This window comes from Corvus hawaiiensis, chromosome Z (assembly GCF_020740725.1).
Source record: "Corvus hawaiiensis isolate bCorHaw1 chromosome Z, bCorHaw1.pri.cur, whole genome shotgun sequence".
Lineage (NCBI taxonomy): Eukaryota > Metazoa > Chordata > Aves > Passeriformes > Corvidae > Corvus > Corvus hawaiiensis.
In genome coordinates, this window is record NC_063255.1 from 8,279,831 (window position 1) to 8,303,692 (window position 23,862).

The window sequence follows — 23,862 nt, forward strand, 5'->3', positions numbered from 1 at the left end:
GATTTTACATGCAGGGAGATGAGAGCTACTTCTTTCAACTAAAGGCAAAGCACTGCCCAGAAAACGAACTGATAAAAATTTAGTCAGGAAATCCAGAAAAATCTTGTTAACCATCAGTGAAGTTCTTCAGCACCTCTCCAACAGGACTAAGCATGCCTCAGAAAAATGTAATGAGCGTGTGGGAATAGACTGCCCTGTACTTAGAATATCTGTGGGAACCAATCCCATGGCATCAAGCAGCTGAACCAGCAGGGCTTGGGAGCTGCAGCACAGACACGCCAGCCTGGGTCGCATTCCAAGCCAAGCAGCCCAGGGACTGAGCACGCAGCACAGACTAGGACAGGCAGGTGGAGGGGCCACAGGAGGAAGGAGAACAGTGAGCTGGGAGGGGGAAACCCTGAAAGAACCCAAAGAACCCATCACAGAGGCCAGCTGCCACAGGCAGAGTCTCAGAGCAAAGTCCTGGCTGGCAGCAGCTTGCAATTATGAGCGGGCAGTCCATGCATGTGGTCCAATACCTGCCACAACTAAGTCATGGGGCTTTTGGTATTTGTTGAGGCTGAGTCACAGATAAGCACCTGTCTCCAGTACTCCATTCTCCTCATGTTAAAAAGAAGCCTTTTTTGACAAAGACGTGGCTGTTTATGTCTTAGAATTCAACCTTTTCTAATTCATGCAACTTAAGGAGAGTCAATCAGTAACATATGGAGCAGGAAATTCTTTTTCATTGAGAGAAGTTTAAATATTATTAGAAAATACAAATTTTCTTGCATGAGATATTTTAAAACACTGCAGTTACTCACACTGATTAAAAGTGGGTATGCATAGGACATTACCTGTAATTGAAAGTATTATTTAAGAGACAGAGTAAGATTTTTTTAATCAGTGCCTTTTCAAGCCACAAGTCAAGAAAAGCCCTGTTGCTGCATTTTGAAGTTATGAGTAACTTTACTAATTCCAAGAGAGCTGCTGAAGAAGTTGGAATTAGGCATACTTCTAAGTACTTCAGTAAACTGAGCTATGTATTAATGAATACAATAAATATTTGAATATTTTTGTGATTACTAGGAAGATGCAACAAAAATTACAAAGCTTAAGGACACCCTAGAGGTCTTCTGTCTGTAATTTATTGTTTCACTTATTTCCTGCACATGGCTACATCAAAGTGGAGTACACCTACACAGCAACAGTTTTCATGCGTATGACTAGGATCATAAAAAAGCACATGAAACAGGCATTCGCTTCCTTTTGAGTAAGATTCTGTTTTGCAGGCTCCAAGGACAGTGGTTTGTGGAATATACACAGAGAAAATGCATCCTCCTTCAGCTTGCTAACCAAATAAAACACATCACAAATCCATGGGACTAGAAATCCTACTATCTCAGGAGAACAGGTGCCTGTGCTAGTGCAAATGATGGAGGAGAGATTATATAAAGTCTTTTGAAAGCACAATCAGAACTATACAAGACTTGTATAATATTCTTGTGTATATTGTCTGACTTAAATTACTGAGTCATTAATTCGGATAGGATGCTTAGGTAAACGATGAAGGAGAGCCTTCTCAATATTCCTGCATTAATGATACATTTCACAATTGCTTTTGGACCCTAGGTAATTGCAGTGGGATGCAATATTTTAAAATATGGAAAAGATACACTAATACACGCTGCATAATAAAATACATTTAGCTTGGACTTATGAAAAAATGTGGAGAATTCTAGTTTCTACAGTCTCCTCAGGAGTGTCTGTCTGTACTGAATATGATCTTGATACATACCAAAAATCCTCCCGTTTTTGAGTTCTGTATCAGAGTCAAGCCAAGGTTCATGTTCTCTTTAATTTCAGTCACATTTGGAATATTTATTAAAGCTGAAATAAAATTAGATTAAGTAATGACAGATAAATAAATAAGATGTAGAAGCAATTTACTAAGTTAGAATTCTTTTCAAAAACTTGACTTTTCAGAATCTAAGGCACCTTTTCCAAATCGCTGTGTACAATTCTGAGACAAAAGAAACAAAAGCCAATCTTTGGGAAAAAAATTGCTAACCATTAACTGTAGACATGAATTAAGTATGGCCATTTAGAGTATCTGCTCTCAAGACACCTGAAGACGAAATAGAGGAAAAAAGGATCTACCTATGGCATATTTTTGGCTGGCTGAGTAGCTGCAGCTGAGTAGCTACTGTTACATTCCTCAGGACACCAGACTCCTCTGATCCAGTATCAGGCTTTAGACAGAAAACTGGAAGGGGCAGTGGAGGGCAGATATGGTCTGCACCACAAATAAACATAAAGGAGGCAACTCAGGACACTCTGCTGCCCTGTATTTTCACTGTATCCAGACTTGAACTCCATTTTATACTTAGTTGGCAAACACAGATGCCCACCCCTACTTGGTTTAGGGAAAGTAGAGACACTTGCCCTGCCAGCCACCCACCCCTGGATGCCAGCATGGAGCCCTTCAGTGACACAGAGCCCTGCATCTGCCAGACATTGGCTTTGGGACCCACACTGTTCCTGCCCCATGGCTGCAGGGTAAAGACCCCAGTTGCTCCAGTGGGTGACACTGAGACCCCAGTGCCTCCAGCAGCTGGCACCACCTGGCCTGACTCCAGTGCCAGGCACCAATTTTTGCTCAGAGAGACACAGGTTTCATCAGCAGCTGGCACTGACGCCTTGCAGCACACACACCCCACAGAATCTGAGATTATGAAGACAGCTAGTTAGAAAAAGTTTTAATAAAATCGATTGGCCTCATACATACACAAGGAAAAACTGGACAATTGCAGCAAGACATTGCCAGTTAGAACTTACCTTGTAAATTCAGTTTTTTACATGTGTTTTTGGACACACCAACAGGACATGCATATATATCTCCAGTTCTGTTAGCAGGATAGCCACTCCAGGGTGATCCAACCAACAACCTAGAGGAAAAGGAATGTCATTAGATCCTCAATGATACTGGAAAAGTTCAGCATGCATGGCTCACTATGGATAACAGGTAAAAGATGCTTTCCAGAGATATAGCACCCAAGGCATTCAGGTGTAGGAGTCTTCTCCAGAACTGTTCAGAAGCTTTATTTGCATGTCAATACCTTACACTGGATTCACCAGGGGCAGCTTTGGTGGAGAAGAAGAATGGGAGAGCCTTTGGGGTTCAGCTGCCTCAAACACATGTACTGTTTTTAATGTGACATTGTGTCGCAGGTCAGACGAAACACAGTGAAGATACTAATATATACAGGTACACAAAAACTTAGAAATATATATGTTGAGGATCGAGAGACATATTATTTATTGTTCTGTCTGTTAATGGTTAACTGATTCCTTTTAGGTTATTCTTTTAACTGATAAGAAACGTTTTCTACAGGATCTGCTCAGCAGCAGTCAAACACTTACATCTGAGCTTGAACACTACCACACCTTGATAACACTGAGTCAGAAAGAAAGTACTGCTGGTGGTAACAATCTGCTGCATAAAGTCTCTGATCTTGAACACGAAAGTTAATACTTGTGATCATTTTGCCTGCAATACAAAGTGATTAATATTCTCTGACTCATTTCTTCATTTGCCATAAGGTTTCCCCTCCAGTATCTGCTCTTCAAGACTCCTTTAATCTTTATTTGAAAGCCTTCACAAAATTGTTTAGTTCACCTTCTGGGAATACTGCTTAAGAACACCTATATTTCATCACAACTCTCTAAAAGATGATCTCAAGGGTTATTAAAAATAAAACAGATTATTGAAAAGCAGGGATCATGGGTACTTGCTCCAGCAGCACTATGACTTTATTTTCAAACAGAACAATCCATGGTAGCAATGAATGCATTTTGGGGACAGTAAGAGGACAAGTAATAGGGGCCCAATATAGAATATTGAGTTCCATTAGAAACCATTGTTTTTAGTGTGTCAATAGGTTGTTTGAAGCAAAGTTTTTATTCTCTATAATTTTATAGGTAGCTAACACAAATATACCTTACACTACTAAAAAAATTGTGAAATTATTATATTTCAAAGCAATTGCTATATATAGTATTAACTTCCTATGGATCATCTGATTTTCCTGCTGCAATGTTATTACTACTTTGAATAAAATGGTTGTGACAAAAAAGAGTTTTAGATGCAAAAGAAAGAGTTTTAGATGCACAAGAAAGAGTTTTAGACCTTTCTAGTTTGCTCAGAAAAAATACTGCTATCTGCGTACTCATTTTTTAGTTTATTTCACCTCAATTAAACACAAGTAACATTATTTTACCAATTCGACTGGGGGTTTGGTTTCAGATTATCTTTCTCGTGTGTCTGGATATTTTAAGAATGCCTAACTCCTTCTCAATTACCTTGTTGGAAAACACTGATTATGCAGGCAGCAGGAACAGGACTTTGTGTACTTCCAGCATCTCTAAATATGCAGCTTAGGTTCATATAAACACCTGTCTCTATCATAACATTGTACATTACAGAAGCCATGAGGAGGCCTCTGATTTTCTTATTTTATGTGTGTTTCTGAGTCTTTTAGGCACAGTGGAAACCAGAACTGCTGCAGCTCAGTATCAAATAAACAGAGCTCATAAGCAACTACTGCACTGGTCATGTGCCAACAGATAACATAATCTGCAAATACTTGCAGTGACACAGAGGGCTGGAGCTGGTCAATAGTCGGAGGAAGAAGGAGGAGGAACAGGAAGAAGACGTGGTGTTACACTCTCCCACCTTGCTAGGTACTACCAATTTTGGTACGGCTTTAAAATGCTAACTGGGCTCATGAGAGAGAAGGGGTAAGAGTTTTCGTGGAAACAGGAAATAGTTTTAAAATGGATGGCAACACTGCATGTGCAATATCTGAAACTGGAACAGCTTTCCAGCATTAACTGTCAAGCTGAACATTGCACTGTGTACATTTATAAACACTTGTATGTTTTTTCTAAGTTTCCCAGAAGGCAAACATTTCAGAGTTCTTGCAGGATGACAGCTAGAGTTCAGGGAATGACCTTGTATCTTGGAAATAACCCCTGCAACCACTCCCATTTGGCCATGAAATCTGTGAATCTCTGTGTTGTGCTGGCACTGCTGTGCGGCCACAGGTTTTCCTGAGAGCCCAGTGCACACAGTTTCACTCACAAGCAGAGTGAGAACCAGAGAAGAAGAGAAACAGAAGCATAGTCCAGCACTAGCTTACCCAAATCCAAGCCTAACTCCAAGCTATCTCCAAGTTTCACCCCTGCTAATGGCATAAACTAGAGACAAATATCATCCCCAGTGTTTGCTAAAAGCTGCTCTCTCCCTTTCAGCACGCATAGTTTTGCTCATTCCATGGACATTATTTGGCTCCCATTTTCCCTGCCTTCAACATTAACTGCAAGCCAAACATCTGCTTATACCAAGGAACCATCACTTCTTAAACTTGATACTCACAAGATAATTTTACTTTTGCTACCCCTGAAACTAACCTTGAAGCTGTTGCATGGTACAAAGAGGAAAATATAAGACAAAACAAGATTAACTTTTATTGTTTTAGATACAATTTTTAATCTATGCCAAGTGTGCACAAAGCTACTTTATTTTGTCTTTCATTTATCTTGCACCCCTCATAGCTTACTGGGAGTTATTTTATTAACTTATTTTTCTATATCCCCTGTAGATTTGCAGAGTCTGTGAAACTCAATGTCATACCTATGATGAAGGCCAAAAAATGCCACTCCATACACAGAAATTAACACTTAGAACTGACTGTTACTGACTGTGATTTTCAGAAATGAACATAGCTGTTAAACCCATTCCATTATTTGATTTAACTAACCTGTCATCAATACATGCCTGAGAAAAAATTATTAACTGGCATAAGCCAAGCTTAGCCCTCTACTTTTAATTGCCAACCTTAAATGCTTTAGGAAATAACATAATTTCTATTTCTCTTGTATTCTTTGCCTTATTTATATTTAATACTAACCTTAATCTACATTAAAAATCAGGAAGTCCTACTTGCCTTTCAAAGTTAACATAAACCATTACAGTAGGGAGTTACACAATGCTGCTTTGAGAAAATGCATGTGTATCTTTCTGAAACATCAGAAGTGAAGACAGCAAGGGAGTATCTGGCTAGCATCCTGCTAACTACAAATTTTTTTTTTACTGTGATTAGACAGGATGCATGAGGCAAAGTGAAACAGAATATATCAGGAAAGAATGCAAGAAAGTAGTACTAAAATACTTGAGAATGCTTGTTTCCAAATAAACTGTATCATGGATAATGTATTAATTAAGGGTAATTTTCAGCCATGAGTTAAATATTTATTTTTACAAAATTTCCTTATGTGTCCTTGCAGACTGTCTTTACACAATACGATAGTGACTATAACGTAATATTTCTACCGATTTTATTATTCATCTCCCTAATCATTCTCCAACACTGTACATGAAGCACTAGGAAGTCAAATGAAGTTCAGCAGAAATGCCTTACCACACAAGCTGAGGAGTGGCAGATCAAAGTGCAACAGGAATTATTTCTGAGAAATTACACCATGACAAAGCTAGTAACCAGCAAACTGCAATGTAGCAGAAAGCAAAATCAGAATTCATAGTGAAGGGCTGAATTCCCAGCTGTTGTCAGAGCATGTTTTGTATTTTCTGGTTTCTTTTTTTTTTTTCTTTTCTTTTCATGTATTTGCTCTTCATTGTGTTGTGTTTTGTTTTGTTTTCTAAACATGAAGATGGCTAATAGGAAAATAAAAGTAGAAAGGACCTCTTAGATCATCTGGCCTTTTTTCCTACAGGAAATTACAGGAAGTGATGACTAGATATGAAGACCAGAAAACTCTTCACTCTCATAGATGCCTCTCTGTGCATACTAAAACACTTCTCACTATCTAAAATTTTGATCCTTTCAACAAGAATCAAAAGTTCAGAAACTACAGTGAGCTGTGGCAAGAGAGTTTGAGTGACAAACTCAGAAGTCCTACAAAAAAGCAGCTAGAGCTTCTCCAAGCAGAAAAAGGGCAAACTGTGGTGCATGCAGTCAGGGAAAACAAAAGCTGGGTAAAGAACTCCGCATTAGCAATGGTGCTGGCACTGAAACAACAGAGCTGTAACAATGGCAGCTTCTGTTAGGAAAAAAAAATTAAAAAAATTGCCCTCCTCAAAAGAAATGGCCATCCTCATTAAAATCAGAAAGCTTTGAAAATGTACTTATTTCAATAGAAATTCATACAGAAATGTGTCTTTTTGGAAAAACATCTTATTGGTCTGAAGGGGCAGAACAGACCCTCAGGAGAAAGGCCACTGTATTTGGTAACCACTGAGCAGTAGGCAATGATTTTTTAAACTATTTTTGGTAGTGCAATAACTATGTGATATACCAGTAAGTGCACTGTATATTAAGGTGTCATTATCGACGTGAAGTGAAACAAAATACTTTAAGACAGAAAAATCCCACAATATAAATTCAAAACCAAATTAATTTTAAAAATTGAAAATCATAAGCACACAGGCACAGCTCAGCATGTGTCAGAAGACACATATGTGTAGGAGGAAGCATTTTAAGAGTTATCTACAACTATTTCAATCTTCCTCACCTGTGACAGATCTAAAACCAATGGTCAGCATTCTTCATCTCTGAAGAATGTACTGTCAGCTGCTGTTCAGGGAATGCACATTCAAGATGAACTTGGCAGGGTACAATCTGGCTTTATAAAAGACTATGTTTATAAAATTACAGAAATTTTAGTCTCAATTTAGGATTCAAATGCAGATGGCCTCTTGACAGGGAGAACCACAGCATAAACTGAATGATGTTTCTGTGGTGTCTGATTACTTGTGTGGTGACCTGCTTAAACTTTTCTAATTGATGGGTTTTATTGGTATTCACAATTTTCCTTGAGTTCATTAAAGAGCTCCTGTTTTTAAATTCCCACCAGACACTGCGAAAGGCTTGAGCTGTGCTTGACTTGCAAGTTTGTCCTTATTTATGAGCATCACATGCCATCAAGGCTCATCAATGCACAGCAGACCAGTGCCCAATTATCCTGGATCATTTGTCTCTACACAAAAAGTCTTCCTCAGTGGTTTGTGTTACAGCATCCTAACTTGTACTAAACTCTTCAATAGTCCTGCATTCCCATTTGGACTGCCTTCCCTCTTCTCTCTGAACTCATCTCCAAGAAAAGTGAAAACCAGTACCAATTCAGCAAAAATTTTTCTCTCTCTATCATTTCTATAGTTCTTACTGGCTCAGGAGATGCACCTCCCAGAAATACAGCTGAATAATATAACTGCATCTGCTGTGTTTCTCTATCTCTCCTTTCTACTCTTTGAGAGTGTACAGGAGGATTTTTAAAGCTGTGTTTTATATAGCACCCTGTTAATTTATTAAGGAAAATCTAGGAAATGATAGAATTTCTGGTGGACCTCAGATTCTGGATAACCTCTCTTGGGGAGAGAGGGCACCCCAGCAGCACATTGTGTGGTGAGCAGCCCCACTCTATGCCTGGACAGTTTTCTAATACAACACATTCTTGCTGCACAGTGAGGATCTCTTCACAAAAGCGTATGATGATGAATGCTCGCCTTGGACAGAAATAATCACCCTGATCTTATCTCAGACTGTTTATCTTGTTCCCAGTTCAGCCATGTCAACAAGAACTCTCTGCATGGACTGCAGCCTCTGCGTTGCTCATAGGAGAAAACAACTCCTACTGAACAACTTGAATCAGATTGACTGTTCTGTTTGGGTTTTTTTGTCTGCTTGGTTGGGCTTTTTTGTTTTGGGTTTTAGTTGTTTTTTTTTTTTTTTTTTTTTTTTAATAATGCATGCAGGAAAAAGCTCTGTTGTCCCAAGAAAAAGAAAATAGCCTAGAAATCAAGAGAACGAGACAGTAGAACATGACTCACCTTTTTCTTAAGCTTGCCTAATAATTTTTTGAGCGGGAGACTAAAAACGGCTTTTCTTCACTGAAGAGCCTCTAACAAGTCCTAGTTACTTGAAAATGAGCTGATAAAATTTCCCTGACTTTTGGAGCTAGGTCAGACATCATGCAGTTAAAGAACTAATGGTGAAGTGCCTATATACAGAAAAGTCTACCAGATTAAAAATATTCATATACTTAGGAGAAGATTGATTGAATTCCACAGCCATAAAGATCTTTTCCAACCTAAATGATTCTATGATTCTGTAAGACAGGAAAAGTTAAAAAGTTACTTTTTTTTTCCCTGCAATCCAGCACACATTATGCAAGAAAGTGATAGTGGAGGAGTTTTTATATCAAAAGCAAAAATAGAAGAGGGAAATATAAAACATAAATAGCTTCAGTGAGTTAGGCACCTATTGCTTCTGCTGCAAGCTTACAGAAAAACTGAGAAGTATAAAACACAAGGCAATTTCTCCATATATGAGGCAAAAGCATTCAATTCACTACAGGCACATGGCGCACATTCTTGTTCTCCTTCAGTGGCTTTACACAGAAGTTGTTTTTTTTAAAAAAAAGAGATCTCTGATCTATGGGTGACTAAACACAATTAAAGCAGGCAAAAATGCAGTGAGAAGCCACCACAGCATCAGATGAGGGGTGGGGGTAGGCTGGAAGCCTACCGAGCTGAGGGAGAGGAAATGCCAAGGTTTTAATTCTGAGGATACAGCTTTGCTCTCCTCTGTCTCCTGGTCCCTGGAGGTAAACACTGCTGAGATCTCAGGGGTCGTGCATTTGCATGTGTAGCCAATTGCAGCCATGCGGTGCCTCTGAGCAGTGCGGTCACAAACGTCTCTGCTGTCTCAGTAATTTTGTACCTGTTTTTCCAAATTTTAACTGCAAAATGCATTTTCACATGCATTTCCATGAATTTCAGATTTTGACCTCTCGCTTTCTTTTTACTGAGAGAAGTGCAGTTACTGAGTATCAGTCTGTTGTCACTTAAGCAAAACCACCAGTTTGTGGCTATTTGGGTTCTGACACATTTCAGTCTATGGAGGATGTCACATCTGAAGTGCCTCAGCATACCATAATTTATATTATCTGGTGTGGCTTCCTGCGGTAGACTTAAAGCCATGTACACGCAAACAGACATTTAACAGTTCAGTAGTTCTCAATTACTTTCATAGACTTATAGTCCTTACATGTAAGGACACCTTAAGCTTTGTGACTGCGGAGGCTGAAGAAGAGGAAACCATGTGTCTTCCACTAAATGTGCTTAGTCCCTGTAATTCGTTAAAACAACATTTCTAGAAAAAAAATTTTAACTAATTGCTCATCAAGCCCGATGTTGTGGTAACAACATTGGATTTCAGGTCAAATTTTATGGCTGAAGAGATGTAGCAGACACAAGACTTTGTTATGATTGTGTTACTAAAGACAGCCAAATACACCATCCCTTGAAAAGCAAACAGTTAATACTGTATCAGACACAAAATTATATAGATGTAATTTAATTTAATTTAATATTAATAATTAGAACTCCCCGGCTCTAATAATTTGTTTTTGACCTTAACAATGTTAAAATGGAAAAATATCCCACATATATGTAAAGTGTAACAAAGATGCTGTGAAGGAATGAAATGTGAGTTAAAATTCTAGAGAAGTTGTAAGCCTAAGGAAATTAGTGTACTGGAGATGAAAGTAAAAGATTACTGAAAGAAAGACCTCAGGTCACATGGTGTTAAGGAAAAGAGTCTGAACCATCACATGCATATGTCTTTAGAATATCTCAACTTTTGGTCTGATAACCCCAAGCATTTATTTGTAAAAATATAGGTCTAATATAAAAAGGAGTTAGCCAGAACGCATTTAAAAGAAATGTGGAATTATAAAAGAAATATTAAGAGTTGCAACATTTTTTACTTAAGCTTTTGGCTGGACATAAACCAAGCCATTCAAATTGCTTACCATTTGCCTTGTTCATTTACAAACTGTTGAACTGCATAGCCAAACTGCTCTCTTGGTGGACCAGAAAATATTTTTGCTTCCAGGAGCCCAACATTGTAGGCTTCACAGCAGTTATGAAGAATGCCTGTTAAGACAAAGATTATGATTACCACAGAAGCAATTAAAGAAGAATTTTGATCCCAGTGAAAAAGGCTCTTCATCTGAGACAGCTCCCACAACAGAAGAAAATAAATACAGCCTTTGACACATGCTTGAAAAAACAGTGTTTTTGCTACAGTACCCTGCCTCTGTGAAATGCCTCTCTAGCACTCTTTACATGTGTTGTGATACTGTGGGCAGAGATCAATGACTCATTCACTGTTGGCCTTAACAAAAGTCACAGCGTTACTAATGTTTTAGCTGAATGGAGGCAAAATGTATGATTCAGAGGTCTGTTATCCTCCTTTACCTTTAGGCATAAATTAATCTTATGGCAGAGCAAACACATCAACAGCCTGCTGAGGTACATTAGAATCACAGAATCTTTTAGGCTGAAAAAGCCTTGCCCAACCACTGCCAAATCCACCAATAAACCATGTCCTCAAGTGCCACATCTACACATCTTTTAAATACTTGCAGGGGTGGTGATTCCATCACTTCCCTGGGCAGAGTGTTCTAATACTTGACAACCTTTTCCAGGATGAATTTTTTCCTAATGTCCAGTTTAAACCTTCCTTGGTGCAACTTGAGGTCATTTCTGCTTGTGCTGTCGCTTGTTACCTGGGAGAAGATACTGACTCCCACCTGGCCATGACCTCCTTTCAGGCAGGTGTAGAGAATGATAAGATCTCCTCTGAGCCTCCTCTTCTCCAGACTAAACACTCCCAGCTCCTTCAGCTGCTCCTCACAGGACTTATGCTCCAGACCCTTCCCCAGCTCCGCCGCCCTTCTCTGGACTCCCTCCAGCACCTCAATGTCTTTCTTGCAGTGAGGGGCCCAGAACTGGACACAGCACTCGAGGTGTGGCCTCACCAGTGCCCAGTACGGGGGGCAATCCCTGCCCTGGTCCTGCTGGCCACACTATTGCTGATCCAGGCCAGGATGCCCTTGGCCTTCTTGGCCACCTGGGCACACCCTGGCTCATGTTCAGCTGCTGTCACCAGCACCCCCAGGTCCTTTCCAGCCCCTCTGTCCCAGCCTGTGCCGCTGCCTGGAGTTGTTAGCCAAGGGCAGGACCCAGCACTTGGTCTTGTTGAGCCTCACACCATTGGCCTCAGCCCATGGATCCACCCTGTCCAGATCCCTCTGCATATGATCTGCAGCAGATCAACACTCCCACCACCCAACTTGGTGCCACCTGAAAACTGACTGAGCGTGCACTCAATCCCCTCATCCAGGTCAATGGAGATATCAAGCAAAACTGTGCCCTGGAGAACACTGCTTGTAACTGTCCACCAGCTGGGTGCAATTCCATTCACCTCAACTTTCCATGCTCAGACAAAATGCCCTGACTGTATCTGCTAATACTGTTTATATTTTAATTTGTGTCACCGGAATAAAAATGAGATTATCTGCTGCATTAGAAAACCTAAGTTTTTGAGTCATTTCATTATCACACCAGAAGTCTTTGTTTTCAGTCCAAACAGTCTGAACAGTTGTCCAAACAGAAAAACTTAGAAATACAAACATGCAAGGTAGAACAGCATTAATAAATCGTGACACTTAATACTGCAACTCTACTTAGATGTGGTTTTGTTACTAATTGCTTTTCCCTGGGCACTAGGAATAATGGTGTGCCATTCCATGCCATTCTGGGATGAACCAGCAATGTGCACTGGGGACAAAGTTGATTTTGTAGGACATGGGGGCCCACTCCTCATTCACAAAGGGCTTGATTTCTGTCTGATCAAGAAATAGGTGGATATCTAGGAGAATACCCACTGGGGCAGCTGCAGGAAAAAGGCCAGACTCCCCTGAGAGACTCTGTTGTAAGTAGGCAACTCCTTCCCCAGCATGGAGGTGGAAGGATTGAGACAACGGTGGGATCCCAGGAACAAGCTACAGCCCAGCTGAGAAACACCTTAAAGCTCCTGAAAACCCTCCAAAAATGACAATGATGGAAGAAATCGTGGCCTGTGGTTGCACTGCGAAGCTGGTCCCTTAGGTTCCCAGGTGAGGCAGGTTCACAGAGTTGCTCATGGGTTAAACAACATCACTCATGTTTCCCCCTCCCTTCCTGTGTGCCCAGACAGAATGAGTTTTATCTGCTTTACACACAAATAGGCCTCACCACGGTTATTTAGTATGAGTCATTGTGTTGTAAAGAAGCAGCCTCTTCCATACTCCCTCATAACAAGGACCTTTTAAGGAGAGATGGCATCTTAAAAATATAAGCTCAAATTCTAAACACTTCTCTAGTTCTAATGGGCAGAGAGCTTACTGTTGGTATCACTTTCTCCCAGGTCCCAGGAGCAGTTTTGGAAGAGAGGTTAGCAGGGTTTATGTCAGCATAAAACAGCCCTTCACAGTAGCTGAACTGTAATAGTAATAATGACAGTAACATCATAGAGAAAATATTAAAATCACAACCACAGGTTTGCAGGCAAAGTTCATGACCTGTAAAAATTGTCAATGCATTTTGTACCGTCGCCCACAGAATTCAAAACACAAAGATCACTAGCAGATGACTAAATACAACTCTTTTAGAGTTACTACTTTTTTACCACAAATTCAAAACAGGAAATCATATATTAGTTATCTCAAACAACCATTATCTACAGTCAGCCTCTGGAAGGCAAGAAGTCACCCACTGCTAAAAGTATAGTTCCTTGAGAAACATCCTTAGAGACAAATATATTTCCTGAGTCATGCCATTTAAGACTGGAGAAGAGAATATGTACAGACTCATTACTCTGTGTTTTGCAATCCTTTTGACACTAAACACAACCTCATATAATCACAGTTTATGTCTGGGTTTTGAGGAGAGAGAAGAGGTGTATTGAGATAGAAATTGAAAATTGCTGGTAATTCTTTTGTGATTTAATACACTTTTATTTTATAAAAACATTTTTTTCCATGTCATATCCTGTGTTGTTTTCTGTCTGTTGTTAAATTGCATTTTCCTCAGTCAGAAATCAAGCACAATTTAGCAATGTCCCATTCTCAAGAGGCCACAGGAAACTGTAACACAGTGCTCTCCTGCATGTAAACACAGAAGAACCCTCCACATTATATGTTGTACAGGAAAATAAACCCTGGCTTTCGAACAAAGAGACAGAAGCAATCTAGAATGATAAACAGTTCCAGTCTGACCCAAAATATAATGACATTTAGAGAAAAACTCTTGACTCTCTGGACTGTTACACACTTATTAGCAAATCACATCACAAGCCAAATGGTAACACTGTTGAACATCTGAGTGGATTGGACAATTTTGGTGCAAATACATGGAAGATGTTTCTAATCTATGTCCAAGATGAGAGTTTTGTTAAATTCTAAAGGCAGGGCAAAAAATTCCTCCAGAACTGGGTAAAACTACAGGTAAGCAGGTATGACAGCCAACAGCCTGAGTAAAGTCCCCATGCTGGTTCAAATTCTCCTGGGGTGCTGTGACAAGTCAGATGGGGTCAGCACAGTGTGTGCTGGGTTATGTGTTGCCTGTTCATCTCCTTGCTTGACCTCCCACCGCTGTGCAGCATCCATCCCTGGACCTCCCAGGGCCACTCCTTGTGGTCCTGCTTTCTCCAAGATGGGAGCTTATCCCAAGGAGCAAGGGCATTGCCTGTCCCTGCACTGGGAAACTTCAACTCCTTGTAATTACTCTGGGCTTCACCACAGCTTACAGAAGCGGTGCCCTTTTACTCTTCCCAGTAACCCACCCCTTCTACTCATTGAACCATTTTACCCATCCTTCCCATTTACCACTGGGGCATGATTTTATTCTTTTTAAACAATTGCACTACTGCAGCATCAGAGCACTGCTCTTTGAGAGCAAAAATGTCCAACTGGAATAATGGAGAAGTGTCTGCCAGATCACAGGTCTCTTCAAAGCTGCCTCTATCATGTTTGCTTTCTGGACAGACAGACAGTTGAGGACAGTGACAAGAGAAGAGCAAAAAAAAAAGCAATCATAAAACCCAGCCTCTGAAGATATACCGTTGTCTGCAATATTCTTACAGATCAGCTTTGCCTCTCACTCACAACTGCTTTGCAAAAATCAAAGTAGAAAGGCTGGCAAACACAATCTGACTCAGCACAATCATTATCAAGTGAGCCTAGTTTCAGCATATTTCAGTCACATTTTAAATTCCACATTTTTATAATAATTAGCAGGTTTTTTTACATCTACTCCACACAAATCTTAGTTGGTTTGGGCTTAGCAAGTTTATACTGGCAATAATGTACTGGGCATTTTTCCTGCCATTTTCCTCCATCTTATATGGTGCTTACACTGTAAGAACATCTTTTATCCATTTTGTACATCTGTCTTAATATAGTATCCAGAAAAAGAAACTCGAGCATTTGCAGCCAAAAAAGAGAAAATTCTAAGTTTCTTTTAAACCTATTTTAAGCCTGTGCAAAATAAGAGGGTCTCTCATGCATTAAAAGGGTGCCAATCATTGAAATATCTAGGTTCAAAGTACTGTATATTCTAGGCTGGAACGATTCAGTATCTGTTGCTGCCTTCAGGCAATGAACTTTGATAATTTAAGAATCTTGAAATAAAGAAAACTAATTCACTATCTGGATTTTAATAGCTTTTGGTGACAGACTTCGTGACCTAGTGATCATGATGAAAGATTAGTCAGGCAAGTAAAAATCCACTTCCTAACTTCTGTCTGTAAATGGCACTTTATTTACAGTCAAGTAAACAGACTGTGTGGAACAAAGGAAGCCAGATACAAGCCTAAAGCTTCTGAAAGCCCCTCTGCAGACTTCAAAAGCAGCAGTTCCTCTCTGCTGGGAAGGGCATTTGGGCAGTTCGGTTTAAAGACAACGCAACACCTTCACTAAGCAGAGTACTCCCAACATCAAGATTCAGACAGGAAATGCAAGAAAAAAAATCATAATGGGATAAAAGAAACTATAATCTTTCTAATAAATTCCAGTATCTCTTCACATGGTATTTTTTTTCCTGGGAATTCCCATATTTCAGCAACTGCATTATTGCAGTGTGAGCCATGGGAGCTGCAGTGTAGGTGTATAGCTGGTTTTATGCTTTAACAACAACATTTTTTTTTTCTCCTAGCAGGACAAAAAATAATACGTGTCATGACTGGGCACCTTTAAGCCTCAACGTGTGGGAATTCTTCTGTAACTATAAATGTCATGTCTAATGATAGCTCTAATGCCTTCTGTTTGCTTCATTCTGCTTGCAGTACAAGCTGAAGCAAGTTTTAATGAAGTAAAACTCATATTAGGTACACCCAATTCATAATTGTTTTGATTTTGTGAGCAAAGCTCACAGCTTAAAGGGATCAAGCAGAAAATATCTGTTTGGTAATCAATCATTTAATGTTACGATTATCATAGTTGTTTGATTGAAACCCCTTACTCAGATTAACCAGCATTAAAAAAAATTCAACTGGATGAAAAAGAATGAAGTCAGATTTTTATGTATTTGATTATTTTGTTTGCTGAAATACATTTATAAAATTCTAATAGAATATACTGAACATATTATTAGTCTGTATTTTGTATCGTAAGTATCGTAATAAATGTGTCATTTTTTAAACTCTAAATAGTAAAGATTGAATTTTCAACCACATTTTACTACATTGCAAAAGTGATGTTCCAATTTAAAATGGCAATATATTAAAAAATACCATAATTACACAGACTTGGTTATGCCAAATGTCACCTCTCATTGAAATATCCAGTCAAAAAGAGGCTTTCTCTGCTGTTGTTATTTATAGCTTTCCATCAAACAGGTCTAGCAAAGACAGTATCAAGAAAAAAGAAGCGACAATGGAGTTTGACCACTGAGTCTGTAAGGATCCACCACACACTAAGTACTAGTTTTAAATATATCTAATATTAACCTTGCCAGTAGGGAATGTCACCTTTTTTCCTTACTGTTATGGTGTTCACTTCTTTGAACAACTACTAACTACAAACCAGAGAAAGTTTGTTACATAACCCAGCTGAGTAACCCTTTGTCTTTGTGAGTGAGCATTTGTGTCAGTCACAATGCCCAGAGCGCATCCTTGGCAGCTCCCCTCCACTTGGTAGCACAGCCACAGCTAAAACCACTGCCCCTTGTGCCAGCTCCAGAAGGGCAGCTGACCCTGAGAAACCTAAACTCAAAATCAGCAGCATGCTGAGGGATTTGAGGGTGGAAGGGATAAGCATGTAGTCACCAAAGTAAAGCAAGGCCATGACCTGCATTATGCTAAAACCATGCACTATGGTTTTTCATCTACAAATTGCTATTGGGGGAAAAAATGAATCAAGAAAACCCCACTGGATTATTGTCTGCTTCCTGAAGCAGTTTCTTAGATTGGCAGTCACTAAGATGTGTACTGCTGGCATTGCCTTAATTGCTCAGTCTAGCATTTTTAAAAATATCTATTCATTCCAGAAGAGGGCTTTGCTCTGCCCTTTATGTTATACTGCTCCAAGAGAGCCACTACAAATTCCATGAGGAAAGTTTTTCCCTTGGTCTCAAAGACTTCTACCTCCAAAGAACACCCATCAGCAGTGCCCTAAAGCCTGTCAGACCCTGCTGGGGACAGAGAAAAGAAAGGGGTGGGAGGGATGAGAGAACTTGTAGCTGTTGTTTTCCACTGACTTCATCTCACAGTGGATGCACACTCTGGTTCAAGCTTTCTCCATGACTGAAAGATTTCTAAGTGCTCTCTTCGGGGTAGATTTTCAGCTATTTTCTGTTGTGCAAGGTCTCACTGGATCTCCTTAGTTATCAGGGAACTTGTAAAAGCACTTTTGTCTCAGTCTCATGCCCAGCTGGTTATTTTTTCATCCCTGTACAAGTTTGCTGCAGTTGGCTCACAGATTCCAAAGTCAGAGAGGGAGTACAGGCACCTACAGATACCCCTCACACTATAATCACCTACTGTCCTTGAAATATTAGTCAGAAGGTGGAATGAAGGCAGGAAGGGGAAGCAATAAAGTTATGAAAAAGGCAGTAAAGTAGTATTTGCTTTATATTAAATATATTTAGTCTTACTTTACTGTTTTTTATTAAATGGAACAACGTTTTGGTATAAGAGTAACGTTACTCCCTTATTATTCAGAATGTATATTATCAGAACAATAATCCAACTGGAATTAATCAAGTATTCTTACAGAAAAACTACCCAACTTTCATAATACATTATGTTTTGAATGCTTTATTGACAAGACTGTGAAAACATGAAGAAACAAACAACCAGCATGCAGTTAATTTAGTCTATTGAATTGCAATAGGGATGTTCTTCATCATAGCTTTCAGAAGCCACTGAGCAATTCTCACTGCAATGAGCTAAATCTTCACAAAAAAGTGAAGATTTTTTTCCTTTTGTAATGTACTAGTCTCCACTGTTATCCATTTTACTGTATTGGCATGTGCATTGCGTGCAGGCACAGGTAAGGGCATCAAATCAAGTTCTCATGTTAGAAGAGCAATTCTACATTGGTTTCACTGTTTGGGACTTTCCTTCAAAGGAACATAAATACAAAATATCTTTTTTATCCATCTTTAGAATACTCACAGATGGCACAGGGAATCCAACCCAACAAGCAAGGAAAATAAAGGACAATTTATAACTCCATCTGGAAAGGTATATTAACATTTACCCAGTACAGTCAACATAACTGAAAAAAAAAAAAGTCTCATTAGTTTTCTCCTTTATATTCACTTTTCTATTTTCTGTAATAATTTTTTCTTCAATACGCACACCCACGGGGATAGATACTCACAATGGCATCTAGATAGCTTGTATACTAATCCAGCTGTTTTATAATCACGTTTAATCTGAAATTTAAAACTGAACAGATTTCTTATTGAGAACAACCTCCTAAATAGACACAATGTGAACCTCTGACAGGAATTGAAAGGAGCAAAGAAAGTCATTGGCAAGACACTGCCTTTTGTACTGGAAGTAGAAACATTGTATAATCCTCACATCAGTTTCTTTGTTGCTGTTTCATTATGTTTACAGAAGCTTGAAAAAGGCATCTTCATTTTACTACTTCATCTACTTGTTTAACTTTGTTATCTTGAGACCAAGTTTTTCTTCACAACAGCTACAGTATCTCAAACTACTTAATAATTAACAGAAATTATAGCATTTAGAGTAGAAATAAATTATAGGCAAAAAAGCCTCCACCAAATCCACCACTCAGAACAAAAGAGAAACAATGCCTCATTTAGTAACAATCCTCCCACCCTTCTTCCTCCCCTCCTTTCCAGCAAGTTTTCTTGGCTTATTTGGCTGACTGCTTCTTCTTGGAAATAGGTCAGCTTCCAGCCTGAGAGCCTCTGCGTGTGTGAAAGCCTGAGTCACTGCCTTTCACTTGCAACGGTTTGGAATGCAAGGAGCTGCACTGAGAAGTTATCAATAACCTGCTGTAAAGGCAGCACAAACATGATAGGACATGCATTGTGACTGAAATGTTGGACAGACTGTGGTAACACAACTAGGAGCTGTCTACTTTATTGTTCTAACACCGCAGCAGAGTAAGAGATCTAATTAAACTTACCCACTACTTCATTAGTTACTCTACAAGACTTGTCTTTCTCCTGGTAACTCCCTACTTGTGGCCCAGATACTGCCCTCCTTGGCTGCCAGAGCAGACAAATAAACTGCTCTTCATCTGCAGTTAAGAAATCCAGACAACCTACAGTACACGCAAGGACTGATTCCAAAAAAATGCATAGGAGCAGTTCCTGCAGGACTGAGAACTTCCTATGAGGTTTTAATAAAGACAGCAAGTATTCAAGCCATCTCAAATGTATTATCCTGGCATGTTTCCATCCACGCTTTCAGTGGGGAAAAGCTTTATTTTACAGAAAATTCACCTAAGTTCCATCTTTTTATTATGCCATGCGTTTTTTTTTTAATCTTGGTAGAAACAGGATTGTTCAACTTTGTCCTTAGAGTATCTCAATTTTTTCTCAAGACCACAAAGAGATTAAAAGTATGTGAGGCTAACAGGCTGTACACACATATATGTTGTTTATGCAGTTGTCACTGGCCTTCACAAGTAATGATGGTAAATACACAAAAAAAAAAAAAAATGCATGCCTCCCTATGATAAAAACTGACTTTCCAAGTGGCATTTCACTCCAGCAGTTTCTCTTTCCTTGTGTCCATGCTATCAGTGGTTGCATTTTGTCTTTTTTAAACCAGGAATATTTCCAAATATAGCCAGAGAAGCCTGAGCCACATTACAACTGTAAGAGAGGAAATGCATGTCATCCCACTGAAAGCAATGTTACTGCTATCTGTATACCCCATTTGCCACATTTGCTCCTCTCAGCTGCTATGAAAACATGATTGTACAAAGAAAAAAATGCATTTTTTCACACAAATATCAAGAAGAAGGGAAAGTAACCACATGTGTCTGTACTTCCCTATCCATATCACACTCTAGGCTATTACAGGGTATTATAACATATTGTATCATGTGTTATATCATATAATATCACTGTTAAATGTGACCTGAAAGGCTAAACTAGAAAAAAGCTGAGGGATCATCCATCCATCTGCCACTGCAGTGTCACAGCCTGAAGCATGAGGACTGCAGTGGCTACAGCGACCATGTCATCATGCCATTTTTAGGACACCATGTCTAAGACCCTGTTCCTCCCTCACAGCTTTTGAAGCTAGCTGGGAGTTTAGCTCTCTGCACTGCTCATGGACAGCCGCAGAAATAACAGTAGCCTCAGCTGTAAAAAGTTTGCTACATCAGTTTCCTGCAACAAGAAAACCTCCAAGGCACCACAGGATATATAATACAATACTTGGAAGAGCTATAATTATCAGAACATTTGTTCTCCTATGCCAGAAGTAATGACTCCTTCTCTCCTTTGATTTTAATGGGAGCTCATGGCTGGCCATCCTGAATGGTAGGCAGGTGGTCCCAATCACTCACCTGAAATTGCACTTTAATGCACCTTGAAATGATCAATTCTGGCACCAGATAGTGCCTAGGCAGAATTTGGGCACATTAAAATCAGGAAAACAATCCAGGAAGCCCAGAATTCAGCAGCTGCCTAACCCAAAATGAACCTAAAATTACCTGTCACTTAGGTTTCATTACACAAAGTTGCACAAAAGTTTAGAATATGAATCAGGTGTAGAAACAGCCCTAAGAGCAAAGTATTCTACTGTTAACCTATCCTACTGTTAACCCACTCTGATACAATAGTAAGAGGCAATGAAGGATTTTCAACTTAATTATTTCTACTTGAAATAATTAAATTATTTAACTAAATAGCTAAGTAACTTCTTTTTATGCACAACAAAATTACCAAATGTAATCGCATGGGTAGTTGGTCCAAAAGAGCCAACTCGGAACTCCTCCCACGTGAGTGCCCAGACATTAGGCCACAGACAAGATGTACCTTTGCCTGTCTGTCTGGAAACATGAGTATACGTCCCGGGATGAACTGAGACCTTGTCTCAATATACAGAGTAGAGGCTGCTTGTCTGACTGCTTTATTGCCTGGTAGCAAAGAGGCTCCTGGAAAACACTGAGAGGTGAATCTACATCACTGCGAGACTCAAGGGAGAACTAAACCATGTTTGCCAGGTGACTATTACCATTACTTATGAAACAGCAACCTCTTGAAAAAAAGCTGAACTGGATGCCTGTCTCCCAAAATTCCTCCCCCTCCTTGACCTCAACAGAAGGAGGCACCTCATGCAGGTGCCTGAGAAGGATGGAGTTCAAACACCCTTGATCCACCTCGTAGCTGCAGGAGTCTTCCTGCTTTGTAAGAAGCTGGGGTTTTGTGCGTTTTAAAGTGCTTAGTCCAAGGCACCTGACCTGCACTCTGGGGCAGGGGGACCCTGTTTTAGGTGAAGTGGGGCTGCAGCAGGCACTCTCCCAGCCCTCAGCCCGCACACCACACTGCGTCTACCCAGATGCCAGCGGTCAGGTTGGTGACATGCTATCTGTAGTCAGAGCTCAGAAGGAAGTTATCTTCTTTATTTGTAAAATGCAGCCATTGTACATTTCGGGGTCAGAAAGAAGGGTCCATGTACATTTAAGAAGAGTTTTCTGGAGATAATACTTGCTTCCACAAAAGCAGAACAGCCGCTTTTTTGTCTTCACAGAACCAAGGTCTATTGTAGCTCTCAGCTTCTCAGAAGTACAAATCCAGAGACTCAAGTATGTCTTTTACTGTTCAATATGATGAACTGGCTTTTGGCAGCTTGGAAGGGAAAACAAAAAATAATAAAAAACCCCAACCAACCCCTCCAAAAGAAAGAAAATAATAAAAAAAAAAAAGAGTAGAGACAGTGAAATGAAAGAATATTTGGCTAGAGTTAAATGGATAACTATTATTAGCAGAGCTACTGAAGGACTACTATGTGAGTAGTGCTGCTGGATTTTTCTCTGTTTATAGTTTTGCCCATCCTAGTAAGAGCTCATTCTCAGTCATTTCTCCTATTTTATATTTGACCTATATGTATTTCAGGCATGTTTAAATGGGAATTTTATTTGGTGAGCATAGTTAAAGGAAATGTCATCTCACTTAAATTTTTTCTACTCAGAAAAGGTTAGATAAATTATCATTAGAGGAATTTCAGCTAAATCTGAGTTTAATGTCTATAAATTCAATCAGTTCTATGTGCATCTATAGTACTGGATATAAAGAATACTATATTTTATACTACACAGTAGGAATATTGGATTAGTTTTCAAATTCATTATTATTAGACTGCTATCATTGTCTTATTAGAGTTTACTGTTAAGAAAACAGAATCACTGAAAAACTATTTATTAAAATTTTAGTTTTTTAGTTAACAATTAACGTTCTCTTCAAATAGAAATTCAAATAAGAATACAGGCACAGAGACATTTGAGTCACACACCCTCCTCTGCAGTGATATTTGGTATCTAGGATGTGCTAGCTGCCTCAGGACAGAATATTCCACTTGCTGCTGCTTTGGACAGGTGCCTCAAGGAGACTATTTTGTATTTTACTCTTATTGTAGCATGTTGGTATTAAGATACCAGGACACAAACTCTTGACATAGGTTGCCCTGATTTGGCACCTACACAGACATTTACTCAACTAAGAGAACGGGACCAGACAAGAATAAATGCAGGCCTGAAATGTAGTAATTTACGGTTTTGTTGGTTTATCAAAATATGCAATGAAGTAGAATTTCTTACCCAGTGTGTTTTCACAGCTGAAGGGAAACACGAATACAACAGTCTCAGAAACTGAGGAATTATGACTGTTGTGCATGTGGAAATTTAGACACACTGATAGCTCATTCCACTGGTTTACCAGCATGCAGCTGCCTTACTTCAGGCAGCACAGAGTACGGCACAGCAATAACACCCAGAAAGTCCTGGGTTAACAACTTCTAGTGACAGTATCCTTAGCTCCACTAAACATGCAGGCCTAGCGCAAGTCAGCTGCTCCTCTGTCAGGTAAGAAGATTTATCTTGCAGCTGGCTGAGGTAGTAATTTACCAGGTAATCCAATGGGTGAAGCAGCCTGGTTGTCTGCAGTCTTGTCATTACACACAGCTTTGTATTGCAGTCTTAACACAGCATCAACCACTGCCAGCTTTCTTGCTTAAGGTCACTCATGTTTGAGACATATAGCTAGACAGGAAGATGGGTTAGCTGTCATATACATAAAAGGTAAGAATCTAATTCAATCCTTCACAGCCATCCACCCCCCACTCACCTCCCCATCCTCAAACTCCAGTATTTCCTTAGGTATTTCTGCTGTGCAATATGCTCCCTCCCTGAAGTGTACTGCTGACAGTAATTTTTCTCAATATTTCCTCATTGTCTGTTATTCTCTAGAAATAACCAACTACA

General features: G+C 39.5%; 1 protein-coding gene across 1 annotated transcript in view; it reads right to left on the reverse strand.

The window, feature by feature from the left end:
- The window catches only part of ITGA2 (integrin subunit alpha 2), a 67,823-nt gene that overhangs the window by 37,773 nt on the left and 6,188 nt on the right, over nucleotides 1-23,862 (reverse strand). The window contains exons 2-4 of the mRNA XM_048291709.1: nucleotides 10,873-10,996; nucleotides 2,818-2,927; nucleotides 1,778-1,869 (exon numbers count right to left, since the gene is read on the reverse strand). Of these exons, the coding sequence (XP_048147666.1) occupies nucleotides 1,778-1,869; nucleotides 2,818-2,927; nucleotides 10,873-10,996 (326 nt within the window). The remainder of the gene's footprint in view (nucleotides 1-1,777; nucleotides 1,870-2,817; nucleotides 2,928-10,872; nucleotides 10,997-23,862) is intronic.